At 69.6% G+C, this 14,713-nt stretch overlaps 1 protein-coding gene across 2 annotated transcripts; it reads right to left on the bottom strand.

Annotated features, from left to right (window-relative positions):
* Positions 1 to 8: 8 nt before the first annotated feature.
* On the bottom strand, positions 9 to 14,523 carry SCAF1 (SR-related CTD associated factor 1). Of its 2 annotated transcripts, none has more exons than XM_064499647.1 (11): positions 14,394 to 14,523; positions 12,051 to 12,215; positions 11,908 to 11,974; positions 10,951 to 11,024; positions 10,657 to 10,766; positions 9,667 to 9,785; positions 5,571 to 8,723; positions 3,665 to 3,747; positions 3,265 to 3,558; positions 586 to 714; positions 9 to 497 (listed from the first exon to the last, which is right to left on the bottom strand). In XM_064499647.1, the coding sequence occupies exons 2-11, from the start codon at positions 12,192 to 12,194 to the stop codon at positions 309 to 311; spliced, it is 4,362 nt and encodes a 1,453-aa protein (XP_064355717.1). In that variant the 5' UTR covers positions 12,195 to 12,215; positions 14,394 to 14,523; the 3' UTR covers positions 9 to 308. The 2 variants fall into 2 exon arrangements, with proteins under 2 accessions (XP_064355717.1, XP_064355716.1); XM_064499646.1 differs by having other exon boundaries at positions 14,336 to 14,418.
* Positions 14,524 to 14,713: the final 190 nt, after the last annotated feature.

The raw sequence follows: 14,713 nt of genomic DNA, 5'->3' as shown, positions 1-14,713 counted from the left end.
GACGCAGCCAAGTGGCTAAAGGCAGTTTATGAAGGGGGGGGGTACAGGGTTTTGGGGGGGGGGGGGGCAAAAAATCCATGCTAAATAAGTAAAACCAAATGTGACAGGCGCGTGGGGAGGGGGGGGAAGGGGGGGGACACCGGGGGGGGTCCCCAATTCCACCCCCACCCCCCCCCCAAAAAAAAAAACCCAACCGGGGGGGGGAAGGGGGGGGGGTTCCCCGTCTCCAGCGCGTATTTACAAAGTAAAACCGAGTCTGTGGGGGGGGGGGGGTGTTTTTTTGGGGGGGTGGGGGCCCCCCCGGAGGCTCAGAGCGGGGGCATGGGCAGGGGGGCTTTGTCCAGGGGCCCCCCCAGCTCCTTGGGGGGCCCCCCCGGGCCGGGCTCCTCCTCGGGCCGCCGGCCCCGCTTGCGGAAGTACTTGTAGCGCTGCACGTAGGCCGTCACCAGGTTGGTCACCTTCACCGGGTTGATCTCCCCGCTCCTGCTGTGACAGATCTGCGGGGGGGGGGGACGGACCGGGGCGGGGGGGGGTCAGCGGGCTGGGGACTCCCCCCCCGAGGGCGTCTCGGCCCCCCCTGCCTACCTTGTGCACAGCTTTGCGCAGGATGTCCTTGTACTCGTCCTTGGTGATCTCCTTCTTCTGGTAGTAGGGCTTGATGGCCAACTTGACCTCCTCCACCGCCCGCTCCTGCGTGTGCAGCTTCTTCAGGTACTGCGGGGACACGGCCGTCAGCGGGGACACGCCCGGGGGGGGGGACACGCGGCCGGGGGGTGGGGGGACACGTCCAGGGTGGGAGGAGGTGGCCCCAGCGTGGCCAGGCGGGACGGTCCCGTCACCGTTGGGTTCGCGACTGGGCGCCGGTGGTGCTGGGGGAGGTGGCCGTCACCGCCCTGCCCGCCGATGGCACGGGGTGGCCCCGTCACCGCTGTGACCGCCATGGGGTGTCACCACCGTGGCCACCAATGACACGGGATGTCCCCATCACCCCTGTGACCACCGATGACAAGAGATGTCCCCATCACCACTGTCACCACCAACACGGGATGTCCCCATCACCACCGTGCGCCCACCAATGACACGGGATGTCCCCATCACCCCTGTGACCACCAATGACAAGAGATGTCCCCATCACCACTGTCACCACCAACACGGGATGTCCCCATCACCACCGTGCGCCCACCAATGACACGGGATGTCCCCATCACCCCTGTGACCACCAATGACAAGAGATGTCCCCATCACCACTGTCACCACCAACACGGGATGTCCCCATCACCACCGTGCGCCCACCAAGGACGCGGGATGTCCCCATCACTGCTGTGACCACCTTGGGGTGTCACCACCGTGCCCACCAATGACACAAGATGTCCCTGTCACCACTGTGACCACCAGCAGGCCATGTCCCCGTCACCGCTGTGTCCACCAATGACACAAAATGTCCCCGTCACCACTGTGACCACCACGGGGGTCACCACCGTGCCCACCAATGACACGGGATGTCCCCATCACTGCCATGACCACCACCAACAAGGGATGTCCCTGTCACCACTGTGTGCCCAATGACACGGGATGTCCCCGTCACCACCGTGCGCCCACCAATGACATGGGATGTCCCCATCACCGCTGTGACCACCAGTGACACGGGATGTCCCTGTCACTGCCATGACCACCACCAAGGGATGTCCCTGTCACCACTGTGCCCACCAGTGACATGGGATGTCCCCATCACCGCTGTGACCACCTTGGGGTGTCACCACTGTGGCCACCAGTGACACAGGATGTCCTGGTCACTGCCATGACCACCAATGACACGGGATGTCCCCATCACCGCTGTGACCACCAGTGACACGGGATGTCCCTGTCACTGCCATGACCACCACCAAGGGATGTCCCTGTCACCACCGTGCCCACCAATGACACAGGATGTCCCCATCACCACCGTGCCCACCAGTGACACGGGATGTCCCCGTCACTGCCGTGACCACCAGCCCAGGATGTCCCCGTCACCACCGTGCCCACCAATGACACGAGATGTCCCCATCACCACTGCGACCTCCACCGACAGAGAATGTCCCTGTCACCGCCGTGCCCACCAACACGGGACGTCACCGCTGTGCCTGTCGGCACTCTGGGATGTCCCCGCCGCCACGGTGACCGCCAATAACATGGGACATCACCGCTGTCTGACACCGGGATGTCACGAACGTGGGACATTCCCGTCACCGCCGTGCCCACCGTCGACACGGGAGGTCCCTGTCACCGCCGCGAGACGTCCCCGTCACCGCCGAGCCTGCTATTGACGTGAGATGTCACCAGCGCACGGGCTGCGCCACCTCCAGCTTGGGACATCCCTGCCACCGGTGTCCCCAGTGCCACCTCCAGCTCAGGACAGCCTGTGACTGGTGTCCCCAGTGCCACCTCCAGCTCAGGACATCCCCATCACCAGCGTCCCCAGTGCCACCACCCCGGGACACTGCGTCACAGCCGTCCCCACCACCATCACCCTTGTCACAAGCATCAGCGCCACCATGGGACGCTGTGTCACGCGTGTCCTCACCTCCGGCTGCCCTGTCACACGTGTCCCCATGATCACCCCCATGGGACACCCCTGTCACGTGTCCCCACCTCAAGACACCCGTCACAAGCGTCCCCACGAGTGTCACCACAGGACACCCGTCACACGTGGCCCCACGTCGGCACACCCATCACAAGTGTCCCCACGGCAGGACGTTCCCTATGTCCCCATGGCAGGCCCCATGTCCCCGTCCAACGAACAGCCCTGCCACACGTGTCCCCGTCACCGCAGGACACCCCATGTCACCTCAGTCCCTGCAGGACGCCATCACGCACGTCCCTGTCACCGCAGGACACCTGTGTCACCCCAGTCCCTGCAGAACACCATCACACATGTCCTTGTCACCGCAGCACACCCTGTGTCACCCCAAACCCTGCAGGACACCATCACGCACGTCCCTGTCACCGCAGCACACCCTGTGTCACCCCAAACCCTGCAGGACACCATCACGCATGTCCCCGTCACCGCAGCACACCTGTGTCACCTGGGGACACTCCTGTCACACACGTCCCCATCACTGCAGCACCTTACGCGTCACCTCGGTGCTTGTGGCATGTCCCCGTCACCACGCGGCGCCCTGCGTCACCCAGGTCCCCGCACGACGTCCCCATGGCCACGGGCCGCCCCACGCGGCCACGGGCCGCCCCACGTCCCCCCCCCCCCCCGTATGCCACGTCCCCACCGACCTTATCGGTGTCCCCGCGTCCCTCGGAGCTGACGCTCCCGTCCCTCTTGCCGCCTTCGGACGCGGCGCCGTAGAGGGGCCCGGGGCCACCGCCGGGGGCCACCGCCGCGGCCACCGCGGGGCCACCGAGGCCGGGCAGCGCCGGGGGGCCGGGGGGCACGGGGGGGCCCCCCCCCAGCGGCAGGGCCCCGTGCAGCAGGAAGGGGGGGGGCGCCGGGGGCGCGGGTGCCGGGGCGGCGGGCGCTGGCGGCGGGGGGGCCCCCGGGGCCGCCGGCGGCTTGGCGTGGCTCAGGATCTGCGGGGGACAAAGGGGGGGGACGCGGTGACGCCGGGGTGGGGACGCCGGGGTCCGGCCCCGCCGCCCGCGGGGCGGGTGACGTCCCCGTCCCCCGCGTCCCCACCTGGTTGGTGGCCTGGATGAGCTCCTGCGCCTTGGCCCGGCTCGCCAGGTTGGCCTCCTCCATCTTGAAGAGCAGAGCTGTCACTGCGGGGCAGAAGGGAGGGTCGGAGAGGTCCCCGCGGCCACCGCGGTGGCAATGCCACCATCCCGGCCGCGATGCCACCCCCAATGGTGATGTCACCACCCCTGATGGCCGCATCACCCCCGTGATGGCGGTGCCACCACCCCTGATGGCCACATCACCCCTGCCATGGTGATGACACCCCCGTGATGGCGGTGCCACCACCCCTGACGGCCATGCCACCCCTGTGACGGTGACGCCACCTCCATGATGGCCACGCCACCTGCACGATGGTGATGCCAGCCCTCGATGGCAACGCCATCCTCCTGACATGAATGTCACCCCTGCAATGACAGTGACACCCCCAATGCCAATGTCACTACTCTAATGGCGATGCCACCCTCATGAAGGTGACACCGCCTCCTTGAGCAATGCCACCATGCTGATGACGATGGCAACCCTGAGATGCCAATGTCACCACCCTGATGGTGATGCCACCCTCGTGATGACAATACCATCACCCTGACACTGGTGCCACACTCTTAGCACTGATGTCACCCCAGTGATGGCGATGTCACCACCCTTACGGTGATGCCACTGCGTTGGCAGCGATGCCACCGCCCCAATGGTGATGCCACCACCCAGATGGCAATGCCAGGCCCATGACGGCAGCACCACCACCCTGACGGCGATGCCACCCTTGTGATGGCAATGCCACCATCCTGAGGGTGACACCTACCACCGTTACGGTGACGCCACCACCATGATGGTGATGCCACCCTTGTGATGGCGACGCCAGGCCGACAATGGCACCACCACCCTGACAGCGATACCAGACCAATGATGGCAATGCCACCACCCTGATGGTGACACCTATCACCATGATGGTGACACCACCCTCATGATGGCGACGCCAGGCCCACGACAGCACCACCAGCACCTCGATGACAGTGCCACCCTCACAATGGCAATGCCACCACCGTGATGGCGATGCCACCACCGTGATGGTGATGCCAGGCCCATGATGGCGATGCCACCACCCTGATGGCAATGCCACCACCATGATGGCGATGCCTGTCAACCTGATGGCAATGCCACCACCGTGATGGTGATGCCAGGCCCATGATGGCGATGCCACCACCGTGATGGTGATGCCAGGCCCATGATGGCAATGCCTGTCAACCTGATGGCAATGCCACCACCATGATGGCGATGCCACCACCGTGATGGCGATGCCACCACCGTGATGGCGATGCCACCACCGTGATGGCGATGCCTGTCAACCTGATGGCAATGCCACCACCATGATGGTGATGCCAGGCCCATGATGGCGATGCCACCACCCTGATGGCGATGCCACCACCACGATGGCGATGCCTGTCAGCCTGATGGCAATGCCACCACCATGATGGTGATGCCAGGCCCATGATGGCGATGCCACCACCACAATGGCAATGCCTGTCAACCTGATGGCGATGCCACCACCGTGATGGCAACGCCTATCAACCTGATGGCGATGCCACCACCGTGATGATGATGCCAGGCCCATGATGGCAATGCCACCACCCTGATGGCGATGCCACCACCGTGATGGCAATGCCTGTCAACCTGATGGCAATGCCACCACCGTGATGGTGATGCCAGGCCCACGATGGCAATGCCACCACCCTGATGGCGATGCCACCACCACGATGGCAATGCCTGTCAACCTGATGGCAATGCCACCACCGTGATGGTGATGCCAGGCCCATGATGGCGATGCCTGTCAACCTGATGGCGATGCCACCACCATGACGGCGACGCCACCTCCTCGGCGTCCCCCTCCCCGTCCCCCGGAGCCACCTACGTGCCAGGACGCCGCTGGTGGTGCAGTCGACGCCGCCGGGCAGGTTCCAGGCCAGGGGGGCGGCGGGGGGCGGCGGGGGGGGCAGGGGCCGCCCCGGCTCCTCCTTGGCCTCCGAGCGGCTGTCGGCCTGCGGCTCCCCCGCCGCCGCCTCCGCGGCCCCCCCGGCTCCCGCCGCCGCCGTCACCGCGCCGCCGCCGCCGCCCTCCTCCTCGGCGAGGAAGGAGACGTCGGGCGTCTTGCAGCTGCTGTCGACGGTCTGCGAGTCGGGCGTCAGCTCCTGCTCGGCCGGCGGCGCCGGCGGCTTGGCCGGGCTCGGGGGCTTGGCGCCGCCGGCCGCCTTCTCGGGGCCGGCCCAGGGCGCCTCGTCCTTGGCGGGGGGCCGCGGCGGGGGGCTGCCGGCCCCTTGGCTGCAGCTGTCCGCCTTGGACTTCTTCAGCGAGCCCTTGGGCTTGGTCTTCTTCTTCTTCTTGGCCTCGCCGGCGCCCTTGGCCTTGCCGCCGGCGCCCTTGGCCTTCTTGAGGCCCGTCTTGGCCTTGACCGTCTTGGCCTTCTTGGCCTTGCCGCCGGGCTCCTTGCCGTCGGCCGGCTCCGCCTTGCCGCCCGCCTTGGCCTCGGCCGCCGCCGCCGCCTTCTCCTCGGCCTTGAGGAAGGGCGAGCGGCTCTCGGTGTCGCGGCTGAACTTGACGCCGATGGAGCCGGCCTCCTTGACGGAGGCGGTGGTGGAGCTGACGCCCTCGCGGATGAGCACGGCCACCTTGGACTGCAGCTTCACCTTGCGCGCCGCGCCGCCCTTGCCGCCCTCCTTGTGCCCGGCCTTGGCCTTGCGCGGCGCCTTGTCCCGCTCGGCGCGCGGCTTCTCCTTCTCCGCCTTGGCCGCCTCCGGCGCCGGGCGCCCGGGGCCCTCCTTGAACTTCTTCTTGTACTTGTCGCGGGCGGCCGGGCGCTCCTCGGCGTAGCCCCGCTTGCGCTCCTTCTCCTTGCCCGCCTTGCCCTTGGCCGGCTCCTCGGCCTTGCGCGCCGCCCCGGCCTCCCCCTTGCCGGCGGCCGCGTGGCCCCGGGGCGGCGCGGGCGGCTCGGGGGGCTCGCGGTCGGAGAAGCCCTCGAAGCTCAGCCCCTCCGAGTCGTAGAGCACCTCGCGCTTGGCGGGCTCCGGCGTGCCCTGCTGCCGGCTCACCGTGATGGTCCTCTTGATGGTGAAGAGGTCGGCGTCGTTGAGCTCCTGGATGGAGGGCGGCACCACGGCGCGGGCGTCGCGCCGCCGCTCGCCCCCCGCCGCCGCCGCCGCCTTCTCCGCTTTGGCCTCCTCCAGCGCATGGGCCTCGCGCTCCTTGTCGCGGGAGGCCCGGCGCGCCGGGCGCTTCTCGCGCGACCGCGACCGCTGCTTCTTCTTCTTCTTGCCCTCGCCGCGGTGCTTCTCCTTGTGCCGCGGCCGCCGGGCCCGGTCGCCGCCGCTGCTGCCCGAGCGCGAGCGCCGGCCCCGGCGCTTCTCCCGCGACTTGGAGCGGCGCCGGCGGCGGTCGGAGCCCACGGCGGAGACGGAGACGCCGCCGCCGCCGGCCGGCGACCAGGAGCGCCGGCGGGAGCGGGAGCGGGAGCCGCGGTGGCGCGAGCGGGAGCGCCGGCGCTCCTTGGACTTGGAGCGCGACTCGGAGGCCTTCTTGGCCGGCCACGCCGGCGCCCGCGGCTCCTTGCGCTCCCGCGAGCGCTTGCTCTTCTTGCGCGAGCCGGAGCTGGAGGCCGAGCGGGGCTGCGAGGGCGGCCGGAAGCGCTCGCGCCGCTGCGTGAGGATCTTGCGGCGCAGGTCGGTGCCCTTCCAGCGCGGGTCGGGCTGGCTGTCGCCGAAGTCGGCCTGCAGCGCCGCCTCCTCGTCCGACTCGGCGTGCAGCGAGAGGAAGTCGTCGCCCTCGGGCAGCCGCGGCAGCGCCCGCGGCTCCGCCGCCCGGCACCGGCTCCGGAAGAGGCGGATGGGGCTGTAGCGCTCGTCCTCGGGCTGCACGATCTCGCCCTCCTCGATCTCCGAGTCGCCCTCGGCGCCGGCCCAGGCCGGCGGCGCCCGCCGCCCGCCCCGCCGCCGCCCGCCCCGGGGGCCCTTGTCGCGCGGCGCCTTGGCGTTGCCGGCCGTCACCACCTCCAGCGACACCTTGCCCTCCAGCTGCGGGTTGGCCTCGGCCTCCGAGCGGCTCTTGGCGGCCAGGTCGACAACGAAGACGCGCCGGCGCGGCTGCGGCTGCGGCTCGGCGCCGTCCGACTGCTCCGAGCCGTTCTCCTCCTCGGGCAGCGTGGAGTCGGCGCCCGGCGGCGGCTCCTTGGCCGCCGAGGGCTCGGCGGGCGCCTTGTCGGGCCGCGGGGGCCGGGCGGCGGGGCCGGGGCCGGGCTCGGCCTCCTCCGGGCCCTTCTCGGAGCCCGGGAAGTCCTGGCTGAGGCTGTTGTCGTCGTAGATGCCGGCCAGCGTCTCCGAGATGCGGCTGATGCTGTGCGACATGTCGGGCCGGGCGGCGGCGGCGGCGGCGGCCGCGTCGTCGTCGTCCTCCTCCTCCTCCTCCTCGTCCTCCTCCTCCTCGTCGTCGTCCTCGTCGGGGCTGGGGCTGCTGCGGGACGAGCTGGGGTTGGAGCCGGTGGGGTCGAAGGGGTCGTACTTCTGGTCCTGCCGCCCGGGGGGCTCCTTGGGGGGCGAGGCGCCGTAGGCCGCGTCCCCGCCGCCGCCGTCCTCGTCCGTGGGGTGGAAGGGGTCATAAATATCGAGGGCGGGCGAGCGGGGCAGGCAGGCGGGCGGCGCGCCGGGCTGCGAGGCCGCCGACGAGGAGGAGGAGGAGGAGGAGGACGAGCGGGACGAAGACGAGGAGGAGGAGGACGAGGAGGAGTCGGCCTTCTCCAGGGCGCTGGCGGGCGGCGGCGGCGCCCGGGGCTCCTCGCGGCTGCCGGCGGCGGGGGGTCCCTGCGGGCGCTGCTGCCCCGGGGGGGGGCCGGCGCCCAGCACGGCGGCGCGGGGGCCCCGGGGCCGCCGGGGCCGGCCCGGCGTCGGGGGGGGGCCGCGGCGGGGCCGCCGGGGGGGCGGCAGCGGCGGGGCCGGGGGGGCGCCCGGGGGGCCGCCCGGGGGGGCCGGGGGGCCGCCGGGGGCTCGCCAGCGCCGCGCCGACGAGCCCGGCACCCGGCCTGCGCGACAGGGGGGACGTCACGGGGTGGGTGGGGGGGGGACAGCACAGGTGTCCCCCCCCCCCAGCACCCCACAGCCCCACCCAATGCCCATGGCCCCCCCCCAGCACCCCAGGTCCCCCCCAAGGACCCTCCTGAGACCCCGTGTCCCCCCCCAGCACCTCGGGTGCCCCCAGGGACCCTCCTGAGACCCCGTGTCCCCCCCCAGCACCTCGGGTGCCCCCAGGGACCCCCTTAATGCCCCACGTCCCCCCCCCAGCACCCCAGGTCCCCCCCCAGGGACCCTCCTGAGACCCCATGTCCCCCCCCAGCACCTCGGGTGCCCCCAGGGACCCCCTTAATGCCCCACGTCCCCCCCCAGCACCTCGGGTGCCCCCAGGGACCCCCTTAATGCCCCATGTCCCCCCCCAGCACCCCAGTTCCCCCCCAGGGACCCTCCTGAGACCCTGCCCCCCCCCCCCCGGGATTCTCCTAAGGCCCCATGTTCCCCTTCCCCCCCAGCACCCCACATCCCCCCCTAATGTCCATGTCCCCCCCCAGGGACCCTCCTGATGCCCCCCGTCCCTCCCCAGCACCCCAAATCCCCCCCAGGGACCCTCTTAATGCCCTGTGTTCCCCCCAGGGACCCCCCTAATGTCCCATGTCCCCCCCAGCACCCCATGCCCCCCCCAGGGACCCTCCTGAGACCCTGCCCCCACCCCAGGGACCCTCCTAATGCCCCATGTCCCCCCCCCCGCACCCCAGGTCCCCCCCAGGGACCCCCCTAATGTCCCACATCCCCCCCCCGCACCCCATGTCCCCCCCCAGGGACCCCCCCATAGCCCCCTGTCCCCCCGCAGCACCCCATGTCCCCTCTCCAGGACCCCCCATAGCCCCCTGCCCCCCTCCAGGACCCTGGGCCCCCCCCCCGGGGCCCTGCGGGGCCCCCCCGGCCCCCACCCACCTCCTTTGGGGGCCCTCCAGGGCCGCTCGCGGCGCAGGAGCCCCGAGGCGGCGGCCACGTCGCCCACGCGGACCTCGGCCACCAGCTCCACCTCCTCCAGGTCACCGTCGCCCTCCCCGCTGCGGGCGCACGGCCGGCGTCACGCGGGTCCCAGGCGTCCGGGCGGTCCCCAGCCCCGACCCGGGGGGCCCAGGCGTCCGGGTGGTCCCCAAACCTGACCCGGGGGGCCCAGGCGTCCGGGTGGTCCCCAACCCTGACCCGGGGGGCCCAGGTGTCCGGGTGGTCCCCAACCCCAACCCAGGGGCCCAGGCGTCCAGTCTGCCCCCAAACCTGACCCAGGGGGCCCAGGCGTCCAGGTGGTCCCCAACCCCGACCCGGGGGGCCCAGGCGTCCAGGCTGCCCCCAACCCTGACCCAGGGGCCCAGGCGTCCGGGCGGTCCCCAACCCTGACCCGGGGGGCCCAGGCGTCCAGTCTGCCCCCAAACCTGACCCAGGGGGCCCAGGCATCCGGGTGGTCCCCAACCCTGACCCAGGGGCCCAGGCGTCCGGGTGGTCCCCAACCCCGACCCGGGGGGCCCAGGCGTCCGGCTGCCCCCAACCCCGACCCGGGGGGCCCAGGCATCCACTCTGCCCCCAAACCTGACCCGGGGGGCCCAGGCGTCCGGGTGGTCCCCAACCCCGACCCGGGGGGCCCAGGCGTCCAGGCTGTCCCCAAACCTGACCCAGGGGCCCAGGCGTCCGGGCGGTCCCCAACCCTGACCCGGGGGGCCCAGGCGTCCGGGCCGCCCCACCCCAGGGGACCCAGGCATTCAGGCCACCCCCAACCCCGCCCCGGGGGACCCAAGCGTCAGAGCCCCCCCTCCTCCCGCCCTAGCTGGGGGCCCAGGCGTCCGGGCTCCCTTCTTTCCCACCGGGGGGGGGGGGACCCAGGCATCCGGGCCGCCCCTCCTCCCGCCCCGGGGTGGGAGGGGGCCCAGGCGTCCGGCTCACCCGGCGGCGGCGGCAGCGGAGCCGAGCAGCAGCTGGGCCCGCAGCGAGGCCAAACACGTCTGCTGCAGCTGGTCGAGGGCCCCCGCGAGGCCGCCCGGCGCCTCCGAAACCTGGGGGGGGGTAAACGCTGAGGGGGGGGGAACCGGGGGCACCCCCCGCCCCGAAATCCGGCTCCCAGCATGCACCGGCAGGGGCGTCACGAGCCGGACTGGGACGGACTGGGCGGCACTGGGAGGCGGCGGGGGCGGGCGCCGCCTCCGTGTCCCCGGGGGGGGGGAGGGGGGGGGCACTCACCGGGCCGCCCTCGGCGCGGGGTCCCCAGCACCGCGGCTGCCGGGCCATCGCCATCCTCTTCCTCGCGGCGGCGGCTGCGGGGGAGGAAGGGCGTGAGGGGGGGGCGGCACCGGGCAGGGCGCGGCCCCCCCCCCCCCAGGCCCTGCGGGGACACGGCCAGGGACATGGGGGACACAGGGACACGGCCAGGGACGTGGGGGACACAACTAGACCCTGTGGGGACACAGGGACACAGCCAGGACCTCTGGGGACGCAGGGACACGGCCAGGACCTCTGGGGACACGGTATGGGGCATGGGGGACATGACCAGGACCTCTGGGGACACGGGGGACACAATTAGGCCCTGTGGGGACACGGGGACATGGCCGGGACCTCTGGGGACCCCTGGGGACATGGCCAGGACCCCTGGGGACATGGCTGGGGACATGGGGGACACGGCTGGGGACATGGGGGACACGGCCAGGGACATGGGGGACATGGCCAGGACCTCTGGGGACCCCTGGGGACATGGCTGGGGACATGGGGGACACGGCCAGGACCGCTGGGGACATAACTGGGGACATGGGGGGACGTGGCAAGTGCCACGGGGTCGTGAGGGACAGGGACAGGACCCGCAGGGACGTGGCAAGCACCATGGGGACAGGGCCAGGACCTCTGGGGACACGGCTGGGACCTCTGGGGACACGGCTGGGGACATGGGGACATGGCCAAGACCTCTGGGGACACAGCCTGGGACATGGGGGACACGGGAGACACAGCCAAGATCTCTGGGAACAGGCACAGGCCCCGTGGGGACGTGACAAGCGCCACGGGGACACGGGGCGCGGTGACAGCTCCCACGGGGACCTGGCAAACGACACCGGGGACAAGGCCAGGCCCTGGGGGGACAAGGCCAGGCCCGGGGGGCCGCGGGGACCCGGGGCAGGGCCACCAAGCGCGTCCCCGTCCCCGTCGCACCTTTATCGCCGGCCCAGTCGCGCCGCTCGCCCGGGAAGCCGCCGCTCACGGCGCGCTGCAGCGCCTTCTGCGAGGAAGAGGAGGGGGCTCAGCGCCCGCCGGCGGGCCGGGCCCAGGCGTCCGGCCCCCGCCCCCCGCCTTACCACGAGGACCTGCGCGGGGCAGAGCGGGCCCCGCTGGCAGCCTTCGGCCTCGGCGGGGGCCTCGCCGGGCCCCCCCGGCTCCTCGCCGGGCCCCGCCGCCTCCTCCCGCCCCGGCGGCCGCGGCTTCTCCTCCTCCTCCTCCATGGCCCCGGCGCGGCGAGCGGCCTGCGGGGACGCGGGGGGCGATGGGGGGGCGCTGGGGACGGGGGGGGGGTGCTGGGGACACAGCCCCCCCCCCGCCATGGGGACAGACAGCCCCCTCCTCACCCCCCGCCCGCCCCAGCGCCGCCCCGCTGCCCCAATTCCCTCTTTTCTACCCCAATTCCCCCCGGTTCTACCCCAATTCCCTTCTCCTGCCCCAATTCTCCCCCTTTCTACTCCAATTTCATCTTTTCTACCCCAATTCCCTTCTCCTGCCCCAATTCTCCCCCTTTCTACTCCAATTTCATCTTTTCTACCCCAATTCCCCCCGTTTCTGTCCCAATTTCCACTCTCCTACCTCAATTTCTGCTCTTTCCTATTCTAATTCCCCTTCTTCTACCCCGCTTCCCTTTTTTCTACCCTGATTTCCCTTCTTCTGCCCCAATTCCCCTTTTCCTACCCCAACTCCCTTTTTTCTACCCCAACTCCCTCTTTTCTACCCCAATTTCCACTCTCCTACCCCAATTCCCCCTATTTTCTATCTGAAATTCCTCTTTTGTACCCCAATTCCCTCTTTTCTACCCCAATTTCCCCCCTCCTGCCCCAATTTCCCGTCTTTCCTACCCCAATTCTCTTTTCTACCCCAATCCCCCCCTGCTGTCCCAATTCCTTCTTTTTTCTACCCCAGTTTCCCCTCTCCTACCCCAATTCCTTCTATTTTCTATCCCAATTCCCTCTTTTCTACCCAAATTCTCTTTTCCAGTTCACTTTCTCCCCTCCTGCCCCAATTTCCCCCCCGCTGCCCCCATTCCCTCCCTTTTCTACCCCAATTTCTTTTCTCCTGCCCCAATTCCCCCTTTTTGACTCCAAATCCCCTCTTTCTGCTCCAAATACCCCTGTTCTGCCCCAAATCCTTTTTTCTGCCCCAATCCCCCCTTTTTCTGCCCCTCTCTCTTTTGCTTTCTGCCCCAAATCCCCCTTTTCTACCCCACTTCCCTTTCTGCTCCCAATTCCCCCTTTTCTACCCCAATTCCCCCTTCCTTCTGCCCCCTTTGCCCTCTCCCTACCCCAATCCCCCCTTTCTGCCCCCTCTCCAAATCCCCCTTCGCTCCGATGCTTTTTCCCGCTCTTCTTTCCCCTTTCTGCCCTGACGCCCCTGCTCCTGCCCCCAAATCCCCCTTTTTTACCCCAAATATTCCTTCACCGATCGTATTTTCCTGCCTCAATCACCTAATCGGATCCCCTAACCCCACTTTTTTACCCCAAACGCTCATTTTTTTCTCAGACACTTTTTTCTACCTTTTCTTACCCCAACCCCTCCCCGCTGCCTGCCCCCATCACCATTTTTTACCCCAACTAGTCTTTCCCTGACCCAAAACTGCCCTTTTTTGTTCTAATTGCTTTTTCTTACCCAAACTAATCTCTTTTTTTTAGTTTAAATCACTTTTCTTGACTTGTTGCTCCCCCTTCCTGCCCCAAATCCCCCTTTTCTGCCCCAAATGCCCCCTTCCTGTCCTGAACGCCTTTTCTTACCCCAAATCCTCCCCTTCTCCCCCAAATCTCTTCTTTCTATCCCGACGCCCCCCATTCCTACCCAAAATCTCCTTCCTGCCCCAAATTCTCTCATTCCTACCCCAAAGCACTTGTTTATATCCAAATACCCCCATTCCTGCCCTGACCACCCTTTTTTTATCCCAGCTAACCCCTTCCTGACCAAAAATCCCCCATTCTTGCCCCAAATCCCCCCCATTCCACTCCGATCGCTGCTCTTTACCCCAATTTACCTTTTCCTGCCCCAAAACCGCCCATTCCTGCCCAAAATCCCCTATTCCTGCCCCAAGGGCCCCCTCCTGCCTCAAATCCCCTCGTTCCTACCCCAAATCTCCTATTCCTGCCCCAAGAGCCTCCTCCTGCCCCAAATCCCCCCGTTCTTGCCCCAAACCCCCCCGTTCTTGCCCCAACCCCCCCGTTGCTCCGCCAGCGCCCCCCCCCGCCCCCATCACCTCTTCTCACCTCACCCAACCCGCTGCTGCCCCGAATCCCCCCGTTCCTGCCCCAAAATCCCCCTCCCCGCCCCAACCCCCCCCGTCCCGCCCCAACGCCCCCTCCCCGCCGCCCCCCCGGGCCCCGGGGCCCCCCGGTACCTCCGCCCCCCGCCCTAGAGGCGCGGGCCCAGCCCGGCCGCCCCCGCCGCCATCTTACCCGCTCGGCTCCGCTGCGGGGGCGGGGCCGGGCGCGGGGCGCGCCGGGAGCCGTAGTGCGGCTGTGGGGGGGGCAGACTACAACTCCCAGCAGCCCCCGCGCGGCGCGGCGCGCGCCGGGAGCCGTAGTGCGGGCGGCGGCGGAGGGGGGCGGGCGGGAACTACAGCTCCCAGCAGCCCCCGCGGCGCGCGGGGCACGCCGGGAGCGCGGCTCCGCCATGGCGGGCGGTTGCTAGGAGACGGCGCGGGGCGGCCGGGCGGCGGGATGACGTCGTTTCCCGCGGTGGGCGGGGCGGGGGCGTGGCCAGGCGGTTGGGCCCC

This window comes from Dromaius novaehollandiae, chromosome 31 (genome assembly GCF_036370855.1).
Source record: "Dromaius novaehollandiae isolate bDroNov1 chromosome 31, bDroNov1.hap1, whole genome shotgun sequence".
Classification (NCBI taxonomy): Eukaryota; Metazoa; Chordata; class Aves; order Casuariiformes; family Dromaiidae; genus Dromaius; species Dromaius novaehollandiae.
This window is presented reverse-complemented; position numbering and strand designations above follow the sequence as displayed.

Coding starts and splice junctions, on each gene's coding strand:
- SCAF1 (XM_064499647.1), bottom strand. CDS start 12,194: ATGGAGGAGGAGGAGGAGAAGCCGCGGCCGCCGGGGCGGGAGGAGGCG. Junction 9,786..10,656: donor TCCGCTGCCGCCGCCGCCGG/GTGAGCCGGACG, acceptor GTGCGCCCGCAG/CGGGGAGGGCGACGGTGACC. Junction 8,724..9,666: donor CTGGAGGGCCCCCAAAGGAG/GTGGGTGGGGGC, acceptor CCTGTCGCGCAG/GCCGGGTGCCGGGCTCGTCG.